At 36.5% G+C, this 23,633-nt stretch overlaps 2 protein-coding genes and 1 long non-coding RNA gene across 3 annotated transcripts; 2 read left to right on the top strand and 1 right to left on the bottom strand.

Annotated features, from left to right (window-relative positions):
* The first annotated feature begins 928 nt into the window (after window positions 1-928).
* LOC131326066 (nudix hydrolase 11-like) lies at window positions 929-3,167 on the top strand. The gene is made up of 4 exons (XM_058358655.1): window positions 929-1,660; window positions 2,238-2,380; window positions 2,675-2,794; window positions 2,905-3,167. Exons 1-4 carry the CDS (start codon window positions 1,246-1,248, stop codon window positions 3,133-3,135), a joined length of 909 nt encoding a protein of 302 aa, XP_058214638.1. The 5' UTR covers window positions 929-1,245; the 3' UTR covers window positions 3,136-3,167.
* Window positions 3,168-10,792: 7,625 nt separating this feature from the next.
* On the top strand, window positions 10,793-13,510 carry LOC131326064 (ammonium transporter 3 member 3-like). The gene is made up of 3 exons (XM_058358654.1): window positions 10,793-11,641; window positions 12,169-12,454; window positions 12,770-13,510. Exons 1-3 carry the CDS (start codon window positions 10,994-10,996, stop codon window positions 13,261-13,263), a joined length of 1,428 nt encoding a protein of 475 aa, XP_058214637.1. The 5' UTR covers window positions 10,793-10,993; the 3' UTR covers window positions 13,264-13,510.
* On the bottom strand, window positions 13,023-15,469 carry LOC131326065 (uncharacterized). The gene is made up of 2 exons (XR_009199909.1): window positions 15,049-15,469; window positions 13,023-13,899 (listed from the first exon to the last, which is right to left on the bottom strand). It is a non-coding gene; the product is annotated as an uncharacterized LOC131326065 (long non-coding RNA).
* Between the last annotated feature and the right edge of the window lie 8,164 nt (window positions 15,470-23,633).

Below are 23,633 nucleotides of genomic sequence, written 5' to 3'. Positions count from 1 at the left end.
TACATGGTTAAAATACAATTCTTTATTTATCCCCCAAAGTAAGGAGAGTATATGGAAATTATTTTTGCTCTCTCTCTCTCTCTTGTAATTATTTCCTTCTACCATTTGAATTTCCAACCATGAAATAGATATGAATCTCATTTTGGTAACGAGCGTATTTCAAAGCTGGTAAGGACAGGTCTTGTGCCAAAGGGCATGTAGCTCAATGATATTTCTTGGTCCTTCCTTTGTGGGTTAGAGCCCTATCAGGGGCGTTTGTAATTTAGGGCTATGGACAGTTTTTGGATTCTCTGTGCACCAACTTACTAAGTACCTCTAACTCGCACTGATGTATACCGCTTGGGAAAAGAGAGCAATACAATGGTTAAAGAAGTTTCGAGACAAATTCAGACACAGATGTATTCAGAGTCGTCCAATGCGTATGACGAATCTCATTTCGAAAGATCTATAAATATCAAACTGCTCCAAACATATTTGCATCCGGACATCTGTGTCCCAATTACTTTCGGGCCTACAAAAGGGGAATGGCATCTCAAAGGGCAGGAAAATGACTGAGAAATCAGAATAGTACGCAAGTTGAAGGTATATTGGTATGGTACTGCTTACAAATACCGCTTCTATTCCGTCCGTTCATCCCACCACTTGTCTTGTCTTATGCATCCTACATGACTATGGGATCTCCTCCATTACTCTCATTAATTTGTGCACACAAGTTTTCGTATACAGTCGTGATTATAGATGTGTCTCAAATCATTCGATGCGCGTGGATTGTAAAAAATAATGAAAGGTCCACATGCATCTGACGGTTTAAAATATATATCTGTACCGAATCTGTGCACGACGGTCCACCACAAGTTCTATAAGAATCAGATTACTATGAGATATCAATATGTATGAACTCATATATATAAGTTTGCCTTCTCAATATTATCATGTTTGTTACAAATTTCTTTTATTCCCTGAACACTTCATCTGCTAGGGTTTAAATCGCAATTTCGGGAAGCCTAATGGTATCTATGATACAACTATGTATTGGCCGATACCGGACAGTATCGGATGTTACATAGGTAAATAGCGGTATCAGAGGTCAAAACCATGATACGTAACGGCTTTTATTAAAACCATGGATTGGACACATGCTTTGTGTCCTTCACTGAGATGGTATATGCTGGACAATTCATATCTATATAAAGCTACAAAACATATCCATTACTTTCCAAAAAAAAACCAATCAAAGTTCTTGTGATGACTTGCATTGAAACCCAAACTACATGCATGGAGAGTAAAATGGGGTGCCAAATCAAAGAGACTAGGGACGACAAAGAAACTCAGATTCTTGCTGAGAGGCTTCAACTGTCACCTAGTCTGAAAGGAGAGAGAATTGAGAAGGATACCGAGAGGAGGGACGGCGAAAAAATCCAAATTCTTGCACAAAGGCTTCAATGTTCCCGACCACCACCACCACCACCGCGTAGTTTGAATGGAGAGATAGTTGAGAATGATACCGATGATCACCAGCACGTTATAAACTCATCAACGATGCATTTTGTGGGAAGGAGAGAGCGAAGGGCTGCCGTTTTGGTGTGCCTTTCCGAAGGAACCAGTTGTGAGTTACGAGTCATTCTTACCAAACGATCCATGAACCTCTCCTCCCACCCGGGTAAACATTATCGCCTTTTAAATTCCGCCTCTAATGTTTTTTGGAGGATCCTGATCAATTTACAGAGTTCTTTTCCCTTCGCGATAAAAAAAAAATGGAGTACTTGGATGACATATCAAAAGCTTGGGATTACTTTGATTTCCAAGTTTTCAACCTCTATGATTGGAGATTGTAAGTTTGTAAGCCATGTATGTCATTTTTCTCTGTGAGGAAAATAGGAAAATGGAAACTACTACTCGCGGTAAGAAGACTCGAACTTGTTCAAGTACTAAAAACCTAGTACTGGTACTTAAAACAATTCGAACATGAAGAGAATGACCTCTGCTCTCAAATTTGATTGAAGGATACAGAACATTAAGAGCATAGTATTAGGATCAAGTAGCTTTTTTCATTTTCATTTTCTGATAACTCAGGTGTTCGGAACAGCTTACGTGTACCTCGACTAATCTTGGGGGACCAATTCTACCAGCTACTTGCGGTGATCAAGTAGCTTGTAAACACTTTTGTTATTTTCTTAGTTACTGAAAAACAAAAGAAGGCATTTCAAAAGGTGTTTTTCTCTGTTTTGGACAAGCAGGGGAAGTGGCATTGCCTGGTGGGAAGAGGGAGGAAGGAGATGCAGATGACTCTGCCACTGCACTAAGAGAAGCAATGGAAGAGATTGGCCTGGACCCTTCCCTGGTACAAGTTGTAGCAAATCTAGAGCCTTTCATTTCCCAGGTATTCTCTTTCCTTATTACTTTTGGACTTCTATATGAGATAGTGATTCAAATGAATGATTGAAATTCGAGCCCCAAGGGTTATTCCGGTTGGTTGGTGGGTTGCTCCCCACACAATTGACCAGGTTCGATTTTTGAGGTCAGGCAGTAAGAAAGTAATTTCTCGTGAATCCTCTAGTCGCATTATCATTCAATATAAATCGTTAGGTATTTCGTAGTTGAGCTCATGTTGGTTCCCTTGAAGTTCTACGAATATTTCCGAATCTGACTTCAAGATTATGCCATGTTTGTGCAGCACCAACTTGTCGTCGTACCCGTGGTGGGTCTCCTACCAAGAATTGGAGATTTCAAGCCATCGCTTAACGCCGACGAAGTCGAAGCCATGTTCGATGCCCCATTGGAGATGTTTCTCGAGGTGATCCATCGTTCATTCTTCCGTATCTCAAAATCTCAGACAAAATTTCTTTCTCGTAAATTCGAACAAACTATTTCACTCGGGCTTTTTTGCTTTCGACGATTGTACAGGAAGATCGACATAGATGCGAAGAGAGGGAGTGGGGAAGTTGGAAGTACACGAGCCATGTTTTCGATTTCAAAACAGAACAAGGAGCTTCTTTTCTCATAGGGGGATTAACCGCAAGCATTCTCATCCGAACCGCCTCCCTCATCTACCAGCGCTCTCCGGATTTCTCCGATCAGCATCTTCCCGACTTTCAACGCTTGCAAAAAATCCTCAGCGCTGCCGCAGCCACATGAATGATCAGATTCGCCCGTTGGAATTTTTCTGTATGGATCGGATTCGCCGTTGGAATTTTTCTGTATGGATAGACAGTTTGTTCAAGTCAAAAGCATAGCTTACAACTACGGAATATCTATATACGTTATGTGTATTTGATCATAGGGTTGTAAACTAGTCGAATCGAGCCGCGCTTTAAAACGTTGCTCTTAATGCGACGTCGCCACCCTAGGAGGATTGACTAGGTCGGTAGGTCCTATGCATCAAATTTTTGGTAGATTTTTGTTCCGGTGTATTCGCAATCACTAGTTCATGTCTCAAGATTTTTGTGCTTGAGATTTTCATAAGATCCCGTGAGTCCGTGATGGATTATATACGGAAAGATCGGTATATGAAAATTTTGGTACGAGAGACATAGATACTCATCTCAAGATTCACGTGACAAAAACTTTTTCCCATAGAGAAGTAGTTAAGAACTTTTAATCTCATCTAAATTAATTTTGGCGTGGGTTAATTTGACGAGATTTTCACATCAATCGTCTATCCCGCGTCACATGTGCTCCAAATATATTTGCATCCACACATCTGTGTCAATCTGTAAGAAAAGGAAATGTTTGATGCATAAGATTGCTGAATTAATACGAACATCGGAATAGAACTACCCGGAATACCGAATAACTATAAATTTGATTCTTGGTAATTAAATTCCTATTCCGACCAACCATGACGGACCTCCAAACATAGCCTAAGTAAATAAAGTAAACAATGGAAATTTCATATACAGTAAACGCTACCCAATCAAAGAACATAGAAAACCACAATCACCTAGTTATTGAGCCCAATTTGAATAATAGATAGATACCTAGAGAAAGATCCTAGAAAAATACAAGACCAAGTTTTTTGTTTTTTATTTTATTTTATTGGTGACTATATATGCAAGACCAAGTTTGATTAGTTTAAACAAAAATTATTTCCAAAAACGATCAAATTAACTGAAAAAACACTGGGTTTTGTTTTTCACATGAAGGTTTTAGCGCACACCAATTAATTCCAAGATCCAATCCGACTACTCGCAGTCGTCTTTATCTAGAATTCATGTCCTTCGGGAGGTAAAGAACTATCCCGGTTGAAGTTTCCGAGAAACACCCCAGAGAATATACACCAAGAATATCTAGTATATATGAACGAATTCTCTATTTGTGTACTGTTATCGTTCTTTTGTTCTCTATATCAAATAAGGCCATACATGGGTCTATACAGAGGAGTGTGGATCCTCTCTTGTGATGATCGTTTTGTGTGACCCTCATGTGATATAAGAGCCATTGTGGTCTCACTTGACAAATCGATCCGTTGATCTTGTAAGTTCCATGTGTTCATAATCCGAGCAAAAAACAAGTTTATTGGACATGAGTATTTACCTGAATCACAGGAGAAACTGATGGTCTGTGTTTGACAACCCATTTTTCTTATGTCTAATACGATTGAATCAAATGTCCAATCACATATCAAAAAAAAAAAAAGTCCAACAAATACTACTTATATTTCTTTTTCGTTTTGTGTATTTTGTTCATCTTTTCTGAATTTTTGGTAGGTTTCCATCATATTTTTTGGATTAATCATCCGTCTCGACAAGATGAGTTATAAAAGTACAAAATTATGACGGTAAGCACAAAAAGTTATGTAAAGACGAAAAAAATATCAAATAACTGTCTTATTTGTCTAAAGTTCTTATTTGAATTTTTTCAACATGGGTCCATATTTTTTTACTTTTTCGATTCGTCTAGTCGAGACGAACGAATAACCCCAAAAATTACGACAAAAAGCTGAACAAAAACGAGAACATCTAATTTAGGGGGGGCCTCCTACTATGATTACCTCTTATAATAGTCCAAGATGCATGGACCAAATGGCCTCATTTTTAATTATCGCTGTAGGCCATTGTCAGTGTAAGCCCTCGAAAAGTCAGGACAGAACTTTGTATGTGGTAGATGAGAACATGGATTTTGGGTGGGTGAAAAATGGCTGGTGTGTGGATCAAATCAAAGTTTGGGCACGTCAACCAAATTGCGTCTGGTAATGGACTTTAATGGGACAGGGACAAGCAAAGTAAGAGGAAACGAGCCGTATTTCATCCAATTTGTTCATCTTTAAGACTTTTATAGATCTCTAATGAGAAACCCATTGCTTTTTGACATTTTCCACTGCTGATTTCATATGGGTGCGAAATATATATTAAAAAAATAAAAAGATGAATTACAATATTAATAATTTTCGACTCTACAAAAAAATTAAAATAACATAACAAAAACTATAGTAAATGATATTTGTCATTTGCACAAGGAGTATGAAAATAGACTAATTTTAATTTTGTAGGTTAAAGTTATTTTAGAGTTAAAGTATGGAGTTTTTTTTTTCCCTTAATTATACCTCATCCTTTATATTATTTCACCTTGGCCTATTGAATTTAGTTTTAGAATATTTTTTAGGTCTTCTTTCTTGGAAAAAAAAAAATAGAAGATTTAAGACTAGTATATAACAAAAAATAAAGAAAAAAAATCTAGCATTGGTGAGACTATATATGTTGGGGATAATTTTTTGTTTATATATCACTACAAGAAAAATTCAATTGGGTGACGAATGAAAATTATTACAAATTGCATATTTTTCGTCACAAATAATATAGGTGATGAAAAAAAATTTGTCGATTAAAGGTTGTCGAGGATTTCTACCTGGTGACGAAATCTATTTTTCGTCACCTATAGTGTCTTTTGATGACGAAATATTTTGTCACCAAAAAGTGAATAATTGGTGACGAAATTTTTTGTCATCAATTATTTCTTTTGACGACGAAAAGATTTGTCACCGATGTCGATGGGTCACATCGGTGAGGAAATTAAGATGTTTTCATATGTGAAAAAAAATCCTTCTTTCTTGCTCCTGCTGGGTTTCAAACCTAAGTCCCTTGAGTTTTTCGCGTAAGTTCCGACCAACTACACCACACACACTTTTCAATAAATATTTGAAATATCTAATATATAACACATATGTTTAACATGCAAATATATTTCAAATGTAATTTTGAACCTTTAAACAATAAAATTAGCAATTTTGATAAACATGAAAGTTGTAGGCAATTGAGTTATTGTTCAAACCCAATTTGAATTATCTCAATCGGAGTTATTAGGAAAGAGTTATGTCTGAAATACATTTAGTGACAAAGCGCAATTCATAAATTTCGTTATGAAAGGTACCCATTTGACGACGAAATATATTTTTTGTTGCTAAAAGCGTTAAAATGGTGACGAATTTTTTTTTTTGTCACCAAAGTAAGCAATTGATGACGAAATATATTTTTGGTCACCAAATGATTATCTTTGGCGATGAAAAATAATTTTGTCACCTTTTTTAAGCTTTCGGCGACGAAAAATGTATTTCATCGCCAAATGGGTACCTTTGGTGACGAAAATAATTTTTTCTTCGCTAAACAGGTATAATTGATGACAAAATTATTTCGTCATGGAAGTTATCAAAATAGTGACGAATTTATTTTTTCGTTGCCAAATATACTCACTTAGGGATGAAATTAAATTTCGTCATCACTTTTTCGTCACCAATTTTCATTTTTTCTTGTACGTAGTGCATATGATAATTACAATTTCTAAAATTCTTGTCGTGGCGTCCGCCGCCACTAGATTCCTCTGGTTCTATCATTGGGTGCATAGTTAGCCCTCCAAACCTATGTGAATGTGCAAATGAAGTTGCTCGAATTTAAGCTCGTGTTCAATTAGTTGAGTCCTGGTTTGAGATCTTTTTGTTACCAGAACCAATCAAACTCTAATAAATGTTTTTTTTTTGAAGCTTATTAAGATTTGAAACCAAACTTGAACAAGCTTTTAGTACTATACTTGACCAATCATGTAAAAACTCCAACCACTCAAGATTGACTCGTAATCAGCTCAATTAAAGCATATTTAGGATCAATTCGCCTGATTATCTATCTAAGTTCGAATATACTTTTGAAGGTTATTCAAATTTCATACAAACCTAGAATAATTTACAACTGGCCTCATAATCCTCCCACATGAGTGTGATCAGATCAAGAGGTCTAATTATTCAATGCTCTCGGAGCACGGTCACGTGGTACCAAGGACGGAACCACGATTTTACCTTAGCAGTGGCGAAATGTCTATTAAAAAAATAAAAAAATGTATTATAATATTAATAGTCATCGGCTCCAGAAAAAATTAAAATAACATAACAAAAACTAAACTAAATGATGTTTGTCATTTACACATACAGTACAAAAGAAGACTAATTTTAATTTTGGGCATCGATATTGGCATAATAATTAAATTTTCTTAATTTTTTTAGGTTAAGTTATTTTAGTGTTAGAATGTGGAATATTTTTTTCTTAATTACATATCATCATTTATATTATTTCACTTTGGCCCATTGAATTTAGTTTTGGAAAACTTTTTTGGGTCTCCTTTCATGAAAAAAAAAGGAATATTTAAATATTTAAAAATATATATACAGACATATTTCATGGTAAATGTTACAAATAATTTACCATGAAATCGAAAAGCTTGTATTACATATATGATTTAAAATATATAAATGTATACAATTAACGATACTCAAAGGGCAATATCGGTATTAAAAGTATGAGAATGATGAAATCATAAGTTGCAGAAAATGACAGGATGAATTCATAAGTGAAGAGGGAAATAAGGACGAATTTTTAAGTCTCTCAAAAAAAAAAAGAAGATTTATGACTAGTACATAATAAAAAATAAGAAAAAAAATCTAGCAGTAACGAGACTATATAAGTTGAGGATAAAAAAAAATTGTCACATATAATAATTGTATTTTTTAAAATTCTTGTCATGGCGTTCGCCACCATTAGACTCCCTTGTTCCATCCTTAGTTAGCATGTCAGCTGGCACAAGTCATTATAGGTCATACATTATAATGATGTAATATTATAATGTGGGTCCAATGCTCATTCATTCTGCAATATTATAGTGTATGGCCATTTATTATAAAATCTCTCACCAAAAGTGCAATCAGAAACTCTTAACCAAAACTCTTTCTTAAATCAAGTCTCGCAAAATACTAATTTCCACAAAAAAAAAATATATATATATTTACTGGCTTCTCCAATCCAAATGGACGAATCTTTAATCAATCAAACAAACAAACAAACAAACAAACAAATTAATGAAGTGCGGAGTCTTCCAATATTGGATTTGAGCAAAAAAATTTCACACACAATCCTTGTCAAATACGAGAGTGACTGTGTGTGGGGATAAGGTCATTCAATGTGCAATTGAGACATTTCGTTTGTTTATTTTAGCAAACTTTCAGTGAAGACTCCTGCGCGCAGTCAGCTTCAATAACAACGTATGAGGCCCTTGTTTGCCGGCCACCAGCTGATAAAGTGGGGACCTATTAATTCAGTGGGAAATGAATTTCATTCAGTCCTTTTGATTCCCTCGTTCAACCATAAGTTGATATATAATATTCTCTCATTAGAAACCAAACCATCATTCTCAATTAAATGAAAACAAAAATAGAGAAATCCTCCCATAGTAACTTTTGATAATTCACAGGTCAAGAAATCCTCCCATAGTAACTTCTGATCAGCTGGTTCTTAATTCTCGATCTCGTGAATGTTATAGTTGGAATGGTCTTGAAAGACAATTTAAGGAATCTATCTCCACCTAATTAATTAAAAGTGACAAGAGACACTGAGATATACGTGATTATAAAAAGTAAGGAATGCACCTGTCTCCAAATAATGTTTTCTAATGAACCTGGGGCTATATTTGAATCAGATTGGTCACTCTTAATCTTGGTTAGCTCATTAGTTTTGGTTGCATAGTCATAGTTGTAGATTTGATTGGGTTCAAGCAAAAGTAAAATAAATTAAGAATATAAGAATATCCACGTGGTTGTGTTCCTGAGCCACTAGAAAATCTCTCTCTCTCTCTCTCTCTCTCTCTCTCTCTCTCTCTCTCTCTCTCTCTCTCTCTCTCTATATATATATATATATATATATATATATATATATATTACAGTCAGGTTTCGGTGAGGGATCCTGCATTTTAATAAAATGAGGGACTCCCCTTCCCGATTGAATTTCGATGATCCGAGCTTCTCAAAGTGATCAGAACGTGATTTTACGGGTCCTTTCGAGAAATCAACAAAAAAAATGACCGGGAAGGGCTTCATCCGAGCAGTTTTCATTGAACGGTTCAAAAAAAGCTGCTCGGATGAAGCCCTTCCTGGTCATTTTTTTTGCTGATTTCTGGCGGGAACCCTTAAAATCACGTTCTACACACATTGAACTGTTCAGATTTTCAAAATTTGATCGAAAAATGAAAGTCCCTCATTTTAACAAAGTGAGGGATCCCTCACTTGATCCGTGGTGTGTGTGTGTGTGTGTGTGTGTATATATATATATATATCCTCGTACTCATTAATTTCCTTATGCTGGCTTGAAGACTCAATGGGGTGTCTTTCTGCATGACTCGATATCCAACCTAATAGAACGACTAATTTGGAGATAGATCTCATCCACCGTTTATTAGTGGGGATTCAATTAAAGTCGAGATAAAGTTCGTAAAGACTGATCCTCAATACAAAAATGCATTACAATATTAATAGTCATCAGCTCCAGAAAAAATTAAAATAACATAACAAAAACTAAACTAAATGATGTTTGTCATTTACACATGGAGTATGAAAAAGGACTAATTTTAATTTTGGGCATCGATAATGACATAATAATTGATTTTCTTAATTTTTTTAGGTTAAGTTGTTTTAGGGTTAGAGTGTGGAATTTTTTTTCTTAATTACACATCATCATTTATATTATTTTACTTTGGCCTATTGAATTTAGTTTTGGAATACTTTTTTGGGTCTCATTTTTTGAAAAAAAAAGAAGAAGATTTATGACTAGAACATAATAAAAAAATAAGAAAAAAAACCTAATATTGACGAGACTATATAAGTTGGGGATAAAAAAAAATTGTCACATATAATAATATTTTCTAAAATTCTTGACGTGGCAGCCGCTGCCACTAGACCCCCCTGGTTCCATCCTTACGTGGTACTTCGGGACATTTCAAATCACACATTCTCGCGGAGTCCACAACAAAGCGTATAAATACTTTATAAATGTGTGATGATAAAATGATCAGGATTATCATGTGACTATTACATACGTACGAGAGAGAGAGAGAGAGAGAGAGGGGGGGTTGTTTTTACAGCCTGGGCTACCATTGACCAATTCCCCTTTCTTTTATGCACAAAAATTTCCACGTTCGGACACCCCAAGCACCTTGGAGACTTGGACTAAAACACAGACAAAAACAAACGTCATTAATTGGGCGCCTATCTTAATTTACTCGACTTCAGATTCAGATCTTGACTTCTGCCCTTCAGAATCTTAAAAAATCTACCTAACGTAACCGAAATACTTGACTACACCCGCCACCACCACCGTATCCAAAATGTCAACCATCCGATGGCTCGGGGGGTGAAATCTAATCTTGATCGTCGCACATCAACGCGCCACATTCATCCATCCGCCATAAACTCAACATCAGATAGAAAATCCGTTGTCCCGAAATTGCGACCCCCAAAAGCTTCTCATACGTCGAATACCTAAATGAATTTGAACCATACAAATCAAATTCTGAGAAGATTTCGGCGTCGTGATTCCTGGACCGTAGAAACTGTTGATACTAAATTAAGACTACCGTGTAACGTTGGAGCTTTCTATATAACAAGTGCGTTGGTAACTGAGACATTGCGAGAAAGGACAGAGAGCGAACAAGGCAACAGAAACCTATCCGAAGTCCGAACCCAAAGATGGCGGCCGCGGTGGTGGTGCTTCCGGTGGCGTACAACACCTCCGCTGCCGTTCCCGGCTGGCTAAACAAGGGAGATAATGCTTGGCAAATGGTCTCGGCCGCGCTGGTCGGCATGCAAGCCATGCCGGGCCTGACGATCCTTTACGCAGGCCTCGTGAAGAAGAAATGGGCCCTCAACTCCGCCTTCATGGCTCTCTACGCCTTCGCCGCCGTCATGCCATGCTGGGTTCTGTGGGCTTACAAGATGTCCTTCGGTAACCGCCTCATCCCCTTCTTGGGGAAACCGGGCCTCGCCGTCTCCCAAGATTATTTGATCCCACAAGCCTTTCTCCCCTCAACCCATTACGTGGACGGGACATCAGAAACTCCGGCGTTACAGCCGTGGTATCCTATGGCTACAATGGTGTTCTTCCAGTTTGCGTTTGCCGCTGTGACCGTGATACTCCTCGCCGGGTCCGTGTTGGCTCGGATGAGTATCAGGGCTTGGATGGTCTTTGTGCCACTTTGGATCACGTTTTCTTATAGTGTTGGAGCGTTTAGCGTATGGGGTGGAGGGTTCCTATTCCAGTGGGGAGTCATGGATTATTCCGGCGGTTACGTTGTTCATCTAGCCTCCGGCGCTGCCGGATTCACAGCTGCATATTGGGTAAGGAACCACCATTTTCATTTTCGCATCCCTGTTATAGAAAGAAACTCGCATTAATTATCTTTTTCTTTTTTTGGGTTGATGAAAGGAAAGAAACTCACATTATCAGGAAAGCAAAACATATCATATTAACTGCAGAAGTATGGTCGAAAGAAAATATCTCTATTGGATACAGTGGCGCCCTGTGGAATCCTCTGACCGAAATCCATCTATGCCTCTGTACTGGTGCATCTCTGGCCATTGAATCGCCTAATAATTTTAGAAAAATAAAAAACTCTCACGCAATCTAATGACCCAAACTACATGGGTGCATGAAATTTCTGTACAGAGGATTTGAGGGGTACATGAGCCCCGTTGGATTCAATTGGATTTTGTTAATGATCTGAGATTTTTCATAAATACGTTGGCTTTTACTATTGATATGGTACAATTCCATCGTGCACAGAATCATGGCAATAAAGAGCTAACTCGAATCAACCGAAAAACAGATATGCTTGAGAATTTTACCTTTGTTTCCTTCTCTGAAGGTGGGACCAAGATTGAGGGAAGACCGGGAAGAGTTTCCGCCGAATAACCTCTTACTAGCACTGGCTGGAGCTGGAATTCTGTGGATGGGTTGGACAGGTTTCAACGGAGGCGATCCTTTCGCTGCCAATGTGGATTCCTCCCTCGCAGTTCTAAATACCCACATATGTGCAGCAACCAGTCTCCTTGTGTGGACTTGCTGGGATGTTCTGTTTTTCAAGAAACCATCAGTAATTGGAGCAATTAATGGAATGATCACTGGATTGGTTTGCATCACTCCTGGTGCAGGTGAGAACCTTCCAGAAAACCCATTTCTCGACAATTAGTTCTTTCAAAATCGAATATTTTTTCCTATGTTGAGCTGTTTCAGAAATGTCTAAGCCAGTGTTTAGTTTACTGGAATTGGATGGAGATCATTAGGATGGAATCCTCATTCCAACGTTGTGTTCACTAGAAAATGATAGAATGTGCATCATGCGTTGAATCACCGTTCACGAATTTAGTTGAACGGCTATTCCATAAGGAGGCGAAGGAATGCCATGTAATGCGGTCCTAAAATCATTCCAGTGAACGAAACACCGCCCAACTGATTCTTTCTCTCAGGTCTTGTGCAGGGATGGGCTGCAATTGTAATGGGTATAGCTTCTGGTACCGTTCCTTGGTACACGATGATGGTCTTGAGCAGAAAACTGTCATTGCTGCAGAAGGTTGACGACACTCTAGGCGTCCTTCACACTCATGCTGTTGCTGGAATCCTCGGCGGGGCCCTAACTGGACTCTTTGCTCATCCAGACCTCAGTAGCCTTTTTCTGGCAGTACCCAATTCGAATGGAGCCTTCTATGGCGGAAACGGTGGAGTGCAATTCCTTAAACAGTTGGCCGGCGCTGCTTTTATTATAGGCTGGAACGTGGTAGCCACATCTATTATTCTGGTGGTCATTAGGGTAGTGATACCTCTCCGGATGTCCGAGGAAGAGCTCAGGATTGGGGATGATGCGGCCCATGGAGAAGAAGCCTATTCCCTTGCCGGACAAGGACAGAGGGAGAAATTTTCAAACAATGGAAGAATCCAACTTGTTGAGAGCCAGATTCCCTAACTCAGCATCCGGCCCAACGAACCGACTACTCTAGTTTCATGTGAAAAGAGAAATATTCAGCAACATTAAAATGCAGGAAAAAAGAACGATGTTTTGATGTAGATGAAGCAATTCAGAAAGATAGGTTCAGCAGTTTCAATAGATTCTTTATGTGAATGTACCTATATTTTTTTGCTTAAATTGTATTTGTATTTGTTTCTCAGTTGTATGATGTGGTCTACTGTAAATATGCAGCTTTTGAATTGAACATGAGCATAAATTTAGTGCTCCCAGCAACTTGTATATGTTTAGTATTTCAAGAGAGAAAGTTCTGAAGAGCAGAAACTAGCTCATCCAAGAGCTCACAATCCTGACTTACGTTTGCAGATCACATTTGTGTAGGGGGGGGCACCTAGACATATACCTGTTTGGTTTGTTTCTTCAAAACTTATCCAAAAAAAAGATGCAGAACTTGCGGGTCTTGTTTGAGTCTATAATCAAATACAGCTGCACCTTAAGACCTCGATTCGCAATGGTTGCTCAACCTGATGTGAAACAAACTTAAGATTAACGCTGCATTGTGCAAGATTGCAATTTTCTTTTGCAGGAGCTTCTATGGTGTCCCCCATCTTGTTTCAGGATCCCTGTCGACTTTATCTGCAAAAATGAATAGCATTAACAGCATTCACCCCATGGTGCATAATATTCGTGAAATTACATAACATTTTCAACATTTACTTTTGCAGCGTCATACTAACATTTACACTAAATGATCTAACATTTACCATGAAACGACATGACATTTTCTGGTGTCCCGACAGACACGGTAGGAGCTAATGTATCAACAAGGAAATTGACAAGAATAATGACAGAGGATCATTAGAAGACACCAAGTGAAATTAGCTATTCAACGCATAGATGCTTTCTAAAAGATCTCATACAGGTAAAGAACAAAGGCTAAGCCTACATTCTCTCCATGACTTCGAACAAAAAATACGAACTAAGGATTACAAGCAAGTATTAACCCATTCAAGAAACCTTTTTTCTTTCAATTTTTCCCCTTTCAGAAGAGGCGGTTCCACAATATTTCAAGTGCATGCAATTTGGGTATCTGTCTTGAAACCTTAATCGATTTTGAACATTTACCAGATTAAGATTAAGATAAAAGGTAACCATTATACTACATCTGCACTCCTCTCTCCGTTTCTATAAATGTGCATTTACGATGTTATCGTCTTATTTGTTCATTATTTCACACACAAAGGCAACGTCGTACATTCACATGGATAAAGACAAACAAGGAGTCTGGGTGACAGGAGTGTGAAAATCAATTCCCTAAAACATTCTTATACCAAAGGTTTGAGGAGTAATTATTCAGTAGTCTGGGAGTAGATCATTTCAGAACCACATATTTCTGTGGGGTCCATACCCTAAGTCGTGGATCCCACGAGATGTTTATCGCTCTAAATCGTCTTGGCCCTGGTAAGTCCATCCCTTTACATCATTTTTGAATCCATTATTCATAACAATCTTAAAGTCAAAGCCAGTGGGCCGAAAAGATCGCAACAATCACGCTGTGAACACACTATAATTATCATAACACCAAATCTTCGTCTTGTTACAATTTTAGAGAATAAGTGAGAACCTAGTGAGGCATGTTATCAAATTTGAGAAAGAAAGATGCAGAGCGTAGGGAGAAATTGAAAAACTCCAACAAAGTTAACCAACGGTACACAAATCCCAAAACCTTAACTAGAAATTCTTGGATTTTTCGTAACAAAAGCCCTAAATCAAATCGAATCTTACCCTCAATGAAACAAACAATAGGTTACTCCAACCCCATTGGGTTGGCCAGGTGATTTTGACCTGAGATTTTGAGGTTTGATCCCTCCAAATGTCTTGGATTCAATTCTTCTTCCCAGAAACTCTCGACGTCACCTCAGCTCCGCGCATAAGCATGTGATTACGGTTGTGGGAAGGGTTGTAGTGATTCGTTCAAAGTGCGCGCAAATTCGTCGGAACACCTGCATTATAAAGAAAACAAATTGGGGAGAGAGAGAGAGAGAGAGCCGGAGTTCGAAGAAGAGACTTCAGATGGAGTGGCGCGAACGGTGGTGTACTGGTTTGCAGACGGCGGTAAAACCAGTGAACAGCGAATGACTCGCTATTTTGAGGAGTCTCTGTACCGCTTGTTGAAAAATAGCGCACGGTAAGCGAGGCAACAATTTTGAGACTTAGCTCGTCAATTTTTGGCAACAATTTTTAAGCATTGATGCTAATTTCACCGCTCAACATCTCACCGTGCGTCTTGAAAATCCATCCGTACCATCCAAAAGTAAGATTGAGAGCGGTGGAAAGAGCGGTAAATGAAGAGTAGTGGGCGTAGGCTTTCTGATTTTTAAGTTACTTTGCTTCAAACTTCTTACTCTATTTTATTTATCTTGTGTAAGCAATAACTCGATTTTTATGTATAATTTCTAAATAACAAAATAAGGGCGTCTTCCTCAATAAGTACTTGTTTTATTTTTAAATTTAAAAGTGATGAATAGTAAAAAAATAAACCAGTCTCGTAAAATAAAAAACAAGAACTTAAGAAATACTCCCTCCGTCCCAATTTGTTTGTCTAATTTCGACCTACTTATTCTTCAAAAATTTGTCTATATCTCATAATCCATAATGTTTTATATAGTTTCAAAAATATTGTATTATAGACCTAATCGAGATCTACTATTGAACTTGATCCATATTGCATATACAAAATTTTATATACCGAAACATATAAACAATTTTGTAAAAGATCCCAAATACTGAAAATAGACAAACAAATCGGGACGGAGGGAGTAAGTCTCAGCGAAATGGGCCCAAGCGTTTTTTATGGCTACCAATTGAATTGTTCATCTACTTGTTGCTTTGTATTGCTTTTTCCTTTTATCACAGCAATTGATTATTAGTTGGTTAGCTGTGTCATCTCCAGCAGTGGTGTTAAAAATTGTGTGTTAGTATATGACGTAAAGTACATAAAATGGGTCTTATTTATTATTTGTTAAGAGTGTATAAATTTAAGAAGTGAATATGTTGTAATGGTGTAGTTAAGATGTGCATGAGTGATTTGGATTAAAAAGTAGAACAGTAACTTTTTTTGTCTTTATTAAAAAAATTGCATTCTTTAGTTTTATATTAAACTTTTGTGATTTATTGATTCATCTCAATGAGAGAAATTGAAAAAGTAAAAAAAAATTGGTTGAAACTCATAATTTTTTGAAAAAAGACAGAGATAAGTAAAAAAAGTTGTCTTATTGACTTATTTTTGTTTTATTCAAAAAATTATGAGTTTCGATAAAAAAAATTTACTTTTTCGATTCCTCTCGTCGAGATGAATCAACAAGTCACAAAAGTTTAACGCAAAACAAACAAATACTCCTAAAAAAAATTGAATAATTAAAAAAAAAAATTAGTCAAGTAACTTTTTAATTGAAACCCATCCGTAATAGTGTGAGTTAGAACTATAAAAATATATACTTGTGTCCATGTGGACCCACCACCCCTCCCTCTCTCCTTTCTCTCTCCCTCCTCGGGCGCACAACAGAGTCAACAAACTATTTCTTCTCTCTCTCTCTCTCTCTCTCTCACTCTCTCTTCTTGCTACATGTTCTGCTACAGTTAACATCTGATTTAGTTGAATCATTAAAGCCCAAAAACACAAAAAATGTTGGGAAAAATTCAAAATACCCCTAACCTTTACTCTAAATTTCAATTAGACTTCCAACCTTTAAAAAAAAAATCAATTTTACTCTCAACGTTATCTTTCGTTAATCAAAAAGCTCCATTCAGTCCAAATGACTAACGAATTTCGTTAAAAACTCTGTTAAATAGCGTCCTGATAAAATTTTGATAATTCGAGCCGCTCAATGTGTTCAGAACGTGATTTTAAGAATATCCGCGAAAAATCAGAAAAAAATGAACAGAAAGGGCTTCATCCGAATAGTTTTTTTATTGAACTTCAATAAAAAACTGTTTAAGTCAAACCCTTCCGGGTCATTTTTTTGTTAATTTTTTGTGAGTACCTTTAAAATTATGTTCTAAATACATTGAGTTGCTCAGATCATCGAAATTCGATCGGAAAAGAGGAGGTTCGGACCGAAGCAAAATCCGAACGTCCTGACTTGAACAAAATCCAGATCAGTACACACTTCCCCTTTACAAATTGAATTTTGATGATCCGAACCACTTAATGTGTTCAGAACGTGATTTTAAGGATACTCGCGATAAATCAGAAAAAAAAATGACCAGAAGGGATTTGATTTGAGCAGTTTTTTATTGAATTGTTCAATTAAAAACTGTTTAGATGAAACCCTTCCCGGTTATTTTTTTGCTTATATTTTTCAAGGGTACCTTTAAAATCACGTTCTGAACACATGGAACGGCTCAGATCATCGAAATTCAATTAGGACGCTATTAAACGGAGCCGTTAACGAAATCCATTAGCCATTCGGACAGAATGAGACTTTTTGATTAACGAAAGATAATGTTGGGAATAAAATTAATTTTTTAAAAATTTGGGAGTCTAATTTAAATTTAAAGTAAAAATTGGGAATATTTTGAAATTTTCCGTAAAATGTTTGCTAACTTTTTTTCTGTCGGTAATTCCTGACCCTAATAATGGGTTAATATCAATCACTAGAGACGCCCATAAGAGGGGGAAAGAAAATCGGGTTGTGTTGGGACTTGAAACTCAATCATTATATCTAAAACCATCCCAGTGCACTAGTGCAGTGCAGGATCATCCCATCTCGTTGATCGATCTGACCGGGCACCAAATTCAGTGTTTACTGCGGATCAAAATAAAAAATAAAAAAATTTCAGTGTTTACTGTTTAGTACCAGTACTTGTCACTCACCATGCCATTTCTACTCAGACAAATCCAACCAATTGCCATTTTTCTTTTTACTAGCTTCTTGAGGATATTTGTCTCATAACTCTTTCCAGTTCATGCATGGGTCACTTTTGCTGTATTTAGGGAGTTTTTGAGAATTTTTTTATGAGAATAATGATTGAAAGTAGGGATAATAAATGGAGAGAGATAGAAATAGGAATAATGAGTGGAGAGTAATGATTGAAAGTAAAGATAATAAGTATTTTTTGAGTTGATTTTTTTTTTTTCAAAATGGGAAACGAACAAGGCATTCACGGTTCACACACACACACATAGATATAGCGAGAGGGGTAAATTGAGTTTCACACTCTTGTCTTGTAGTAATCACATTCTTGTAGGTTTACTACTCAGTATATGAACTCCACGTGAACATACGGTTGCAAAGTGATCTGAAGTATCAAGTGGTGGTACTCCCGAACTATTTTGCATATAGTTACCGAAAAAACCATTTTGCATACTTTGCCCCGATACTTCGTTGCGCCCTGAGCACTTAATAATTTGTCATTTTCTTTCATCTTGTATCACCGGGAATGGTTAAAACCCCAGCCTACCTGCCCCAAGAACAAAAGTCTTTAGAGGAGATAGATTACAGTCATTTCACATCCTAAAATGTCACTGTTTGGTCACTAGTGGGAAAGTAGGCATTTTCATCACCAGAAAAACTTTTTTACTGTTCTTCCCCTAAAGAAAAAGTTACGGAGTTTAATTGCGATTGTTCAAAGTATTTTTGGACAGTTCGGATTGAAAATCGATTCTTATCAGAATTGAAAACGAATTTTAATCATTAATTGCAAGAATAAACAATTGTGATCGTGCCGCTTCATAAACAACCTGTTCACGGAGCCTCCGTAAAAAAGACAATCTTTTTCATCACACATCCCTTATCAACAGTTGAGTCAACAAACCGTATACTTTGCTCCTCAAGTCAGATCAATGTGTACACTTTATCTGCCAAAATTTATCTTCTTTTGAGATATGGCTTTTGTTAACTAGTCTAATCAAGACTTCTCTTATACTCCTCCGTATATACAAAGGGCTTGTTTATTTGGATTCTCAAAATTCATATGCACGATGCTTAATAATTTTTTTTATTTATCTCTTTTTATTCATTATATTTTAAAATCTTTTTCAAAACTTAAACCGAAAAGAATTAAATAGTCCATACAAAACAAAATATTGAGAAAAGTAAACCCCCCCACACACACTTTCTTAATAGGAGTATTTCTTTTCTTGATTAGTATGTTTTTTTTCTTTCCTTCCTTTCTTTTTCACAACTTCGAAATGGTCCATACAAGTTGTGATTGGTGTGTGTTGTGGAGTTAACGATTGATGAATAGACTCGTAGGTAGTAATTTCTCAATTGAACAAAAAGTCAGGAATTAAAAGTTGTAACGTCTAACCAGCCCCAAGTTAGGCCTAGTTTCTAAATATGTAAGCTTCTGTCTTTTTTTCGTTTTATCTTTATTAAAAAAAAAAAGCTTCTGTCTTTTTTTGCGTTAAAATGTTGTATGTTGTAAGTTTATCTCAACAAGAGAAATCGAAAAAATAACAAATTACGGCTTTTATCCAAAATTTTTTTATGGTAATATCCAGCTTTTCGCACCTTTAGTTTTTTGACTGAAAGTGCTAAAACTTTGATATTTCCAAAAATAATTAGGTAAAAATCATAATTTTTTTTATTTTTTCAATTTCTTTTGTCAAGATGAACTAATAATTCATCAAAAACTGACGCAAAACTAACAAATACAAAAAATTAGGCTTATTTTGGAGTCAGGCAGCGAGAAAAGTAATTTCTTATAAATTTTCTAATTCTAGCATAAATGATTTGCCTTTAACCGAATCGATAGAGAAAATTAATTCGTGAAATTGTATACAGAAATGCTACATACACAGCAAAAGTGCACAGATTTTGTGCACAGATTTTTTGTAGGGCCCACTACAGTTCCCACATAAATAATTCGAGCCGTTCATTAAATGTAAAACATTTTTTCAAGGGCCTTTGCAAAAAATTAGCTCAATCCGATACCTATAAGTACTTGATTCAATCATCTAACTTTTCATTATCCTGAAATTCGAATGAAAAGTAAAATGATTGAATCGAGCATCTATAAGTATTGGATTGAGCTGATTTTTTGCAGGGGCTCTTGAAAAAATGTTTTACATTTAATGAACGACTCGAATTATTTGTATGGAACCCATAATAGGCTCCACAAAAAATCTGTGCACAAAATCTGTGCACTTTTGCTGTGAATGTAGCATTACTCAATTGTATATTAGTTAGCTCAGACACCCTTTAACAAAAGAAGTCGACTTACCAACCAGTAGTACAACGTAAAACACGGAATCACATGTGCTCTGTCCCGCTCTGCTTCTCTCTCTCTCTCTCTCTCTCTCTGGAAGTCTAAAATTGGGTTACTGTTAAGCGTAGGGTGTTGATGAAATGAGTTTTGATGACGACATATGTGGTGAGCATGTTTGATACCAACACGGAATGCAGCTCCAAATGGGAGATGTCTCTCTGTCTGCTTCCTTCTTCGGTCTTTATCCACACGAATTTACGATATTATTCTTGAATATATGAAAAAATATATTAAAAAAGGGCAAAGTAGTAAATTTATATGAGTCATTCAAGATAGAACAGTGGATTCAAATAACGGGATCAATGAAGGAAATAGATACCGATACTCTATTAATGCAAGTGTGAATTAGTATTAGCTAAACTACTTAACTAACTGCAACTGATAAGAGGTGTGGTCATATGGGGGCCGCGTCGTTTCGGATGAGTTTTTTTTAAATTTTTTTATCTTAATATTAGTAATTTTTTGTTTGTTAATAATACTTAAATATTGTATTTTTTATTTAGTGCTATAAGTCTTGGCACGTCCGTGCTTTAAAAATATATTCATTTTGGATCTCAAAACCCAATTTTTCTCTCTGCGCCACAGTGCCATAAATTTTTTCTTCAATTATTGATCTCATTCCTTTTTCTATCTCTCTCCATTTACTATTCAAAAAACCTGCCTCAAATTCTAAACCGAACAAACTATTAGATTTTCGAATCTTAAAAATTTTGTTCATAGTTCAGTTCCGCATTTACGAAATCCTGATTCCGTCCCAGCAACTAATACTATTGACTTTTGTCGAGAAAGAAAACAGCTAAACAATTTTATATTGACCATTGGAGTATATAGTGTACCAAACCCTGGAATATGGGTGCTCTAGAGTTGTTCCTTAAGGTGCCTTGGTATGCAAATTGATGGCACAAAACAACAATCACTTTGCTTGGATGGACTTTTTGAGAGTAACTCTCAACTCTCGGCACAGTTTTCAATAAATCTTTCTCTCTATCTCTCTCCACTCATTACCACTCCAACTCTCAAAAATAACTTTCTAAAATCTAAACCAAACAAAGTGAATATTATTACCAAGTGGTATACTCACGCGTAAATTAAATTTGGATTGGGGATGTTGTAGTAAATGTGAGCCAAACTACATCGCTTTACCCCATTTCACCGCTATAGTGTAAGGTTGCACTAAAGTTGGGTTATGCCTATTCATTGGAGGGGAATGGAGGCCGAAAAAATATGATCATGAACACTTCACTTCAGAAAGCTCAACGCATTGAACAACTCGGAAAAAAATCAAGTACATCAGACATCGGTAAGTCAATGAATAAATTATATTTTTAAAGATTAATAAGTTCTGATCACATTGAGAGGCTCGGATCATCAAAATTTGATTGGAAACTTTGGGGTGTTTTTAAGATTTTTTTTAGGTATCTCTGGAACCGTCCCGTAAATTATAACAACGTTGTATTAAAAAAAAAAAAAACCTTGTATAAATGTGATTTTCTTACTGCATTACTGATACGTTCGATCGACTTATTTTTTTTACACGGTCATTTAATGCTTCAAGCTTTGCCAAGTGAACAATTGGATCCAATATTTAGACTAGAGACGACACGAAAATGGTCAGCTTCGCAGCCCCCATTCATCACTGGTCTAGTATAGCAACAATAGTCACTCTTTACGGGTGTTTATTTTTTTCACAATCATGCAAGTGACACGTAAAATGCACACAGAATTCGACAGAGACAACATTTCCTATCGCTCATACGTGTGGGCTTCCGCCCATCTGCTCATGTGAGTGCGTGTGAATATTCTGTATTTAACTAGACTTTTGCTTTCTTTCAGATCAAATTCACACAACTTTTCTTCCTTAAAATCACCGAAAGAATCTTGTCTCTCAAATAACTACACATTAAAAGAAGAGTTGATCAAACACTAAGCGCACTTCTCAATCAATGTTTATGCATAATTCTACCACCTAAAAACTAAAGAGATTGGCAGTGAAAGGTGTTGAGATAATCTTAACCAAAAGCTAGCTTAAAAGAAAAAGAGAATGCAACAGGAATTTATCTTTCGATGAACAGAGTGGGATCCTAGGGGAAAAAAAGAGGCTCTTGTTAATTATCGTACAGTTGAAATCTAGGAACAAAATAAATTAGTCCTTGTCCTTTGTAACTGGACTCCCACACGTACAGTTGAAATCTAGGAACAAAAATCTACTTCGATTTCAGGGGAGGTCCCCCCCACCTTCCTCATCGTCCAAAACCAACCTGGAAAACCGACTCAACTTGTTTACACACTTTGATATAGTCATACAGGCATATACATATACACAGTTTCTATATTTCCTTGTGGGCCGTCATGTATTTGAACGAGTAGATGCAAGTTTTTAAATGACAGTACTGGGACATGGAACGGTAACCGTTGTTTTTTAAACAGGATTGGGAGGTGTATAAAACGTTATGTAACAAGAATCGGTTGTAGTGCTCGTAAATTTGTGACAATAATTGTGACAAAAAATAATTCAATGCCTAAATCACTTGTAGTGGCCGAGTATAAGTATTGGACGTGAACGGGTCTGTGAATCGGACACCGACTGATATATATGTGCATGCAACTTTTGATCTCAATTGTTTATCAAGGTGTAATAACAATATTGAAATGCATGCTCAAAACTAATGTACCGATTGGATAATGCTACTACTATGTCTGTCCCCTTTCTGGAGAACGGGGATTCGGTATTCCCATATAACATTAACCACTCATAAGTATAACATTAATCACTAGAATTTGGCTCTCGAGGAAAAAATTCTAAACCTCAAAATAGAAAAATGAAGTTGCAAACAGACCACAATGACACTTCCTCACCTCTTTCATATGGAAGGTGAGAGTTTGATTCCTATCCAGAGTGTAAAGGCTTTGTGTGGTGGTTGATGCCTATTGACTTGTTCCACCCATATACCGCTTTACTATTTAAGAATATACTAGATATTTATCGGGTGAAAAAAAAAAAAAAAACCCATAGATTCAAACCCTAAAGACCTAGCCTAGGTGGACAACCATATCCTGCATAGATTTTCTGCTGACCCCATATGACTACATCAACTTCC

Source organism: Rhododendron vialii, chromosome 5a, assembly GCF_030253575.1.
Source record: "Rhododendron vialii isolate Sample 1 chromosome 5a, ASM3025357v1".
NCBI classification, from domain to species: Eukaryota; Viridiplantae; Streptophyta; class Magnoliopsida; order Ericales; family Ericaceae; genus Rhododendron; species Rhododendron vialii.
This window is presented reverse-complemented; position numbering and strand designations above follow the sequence as displayed.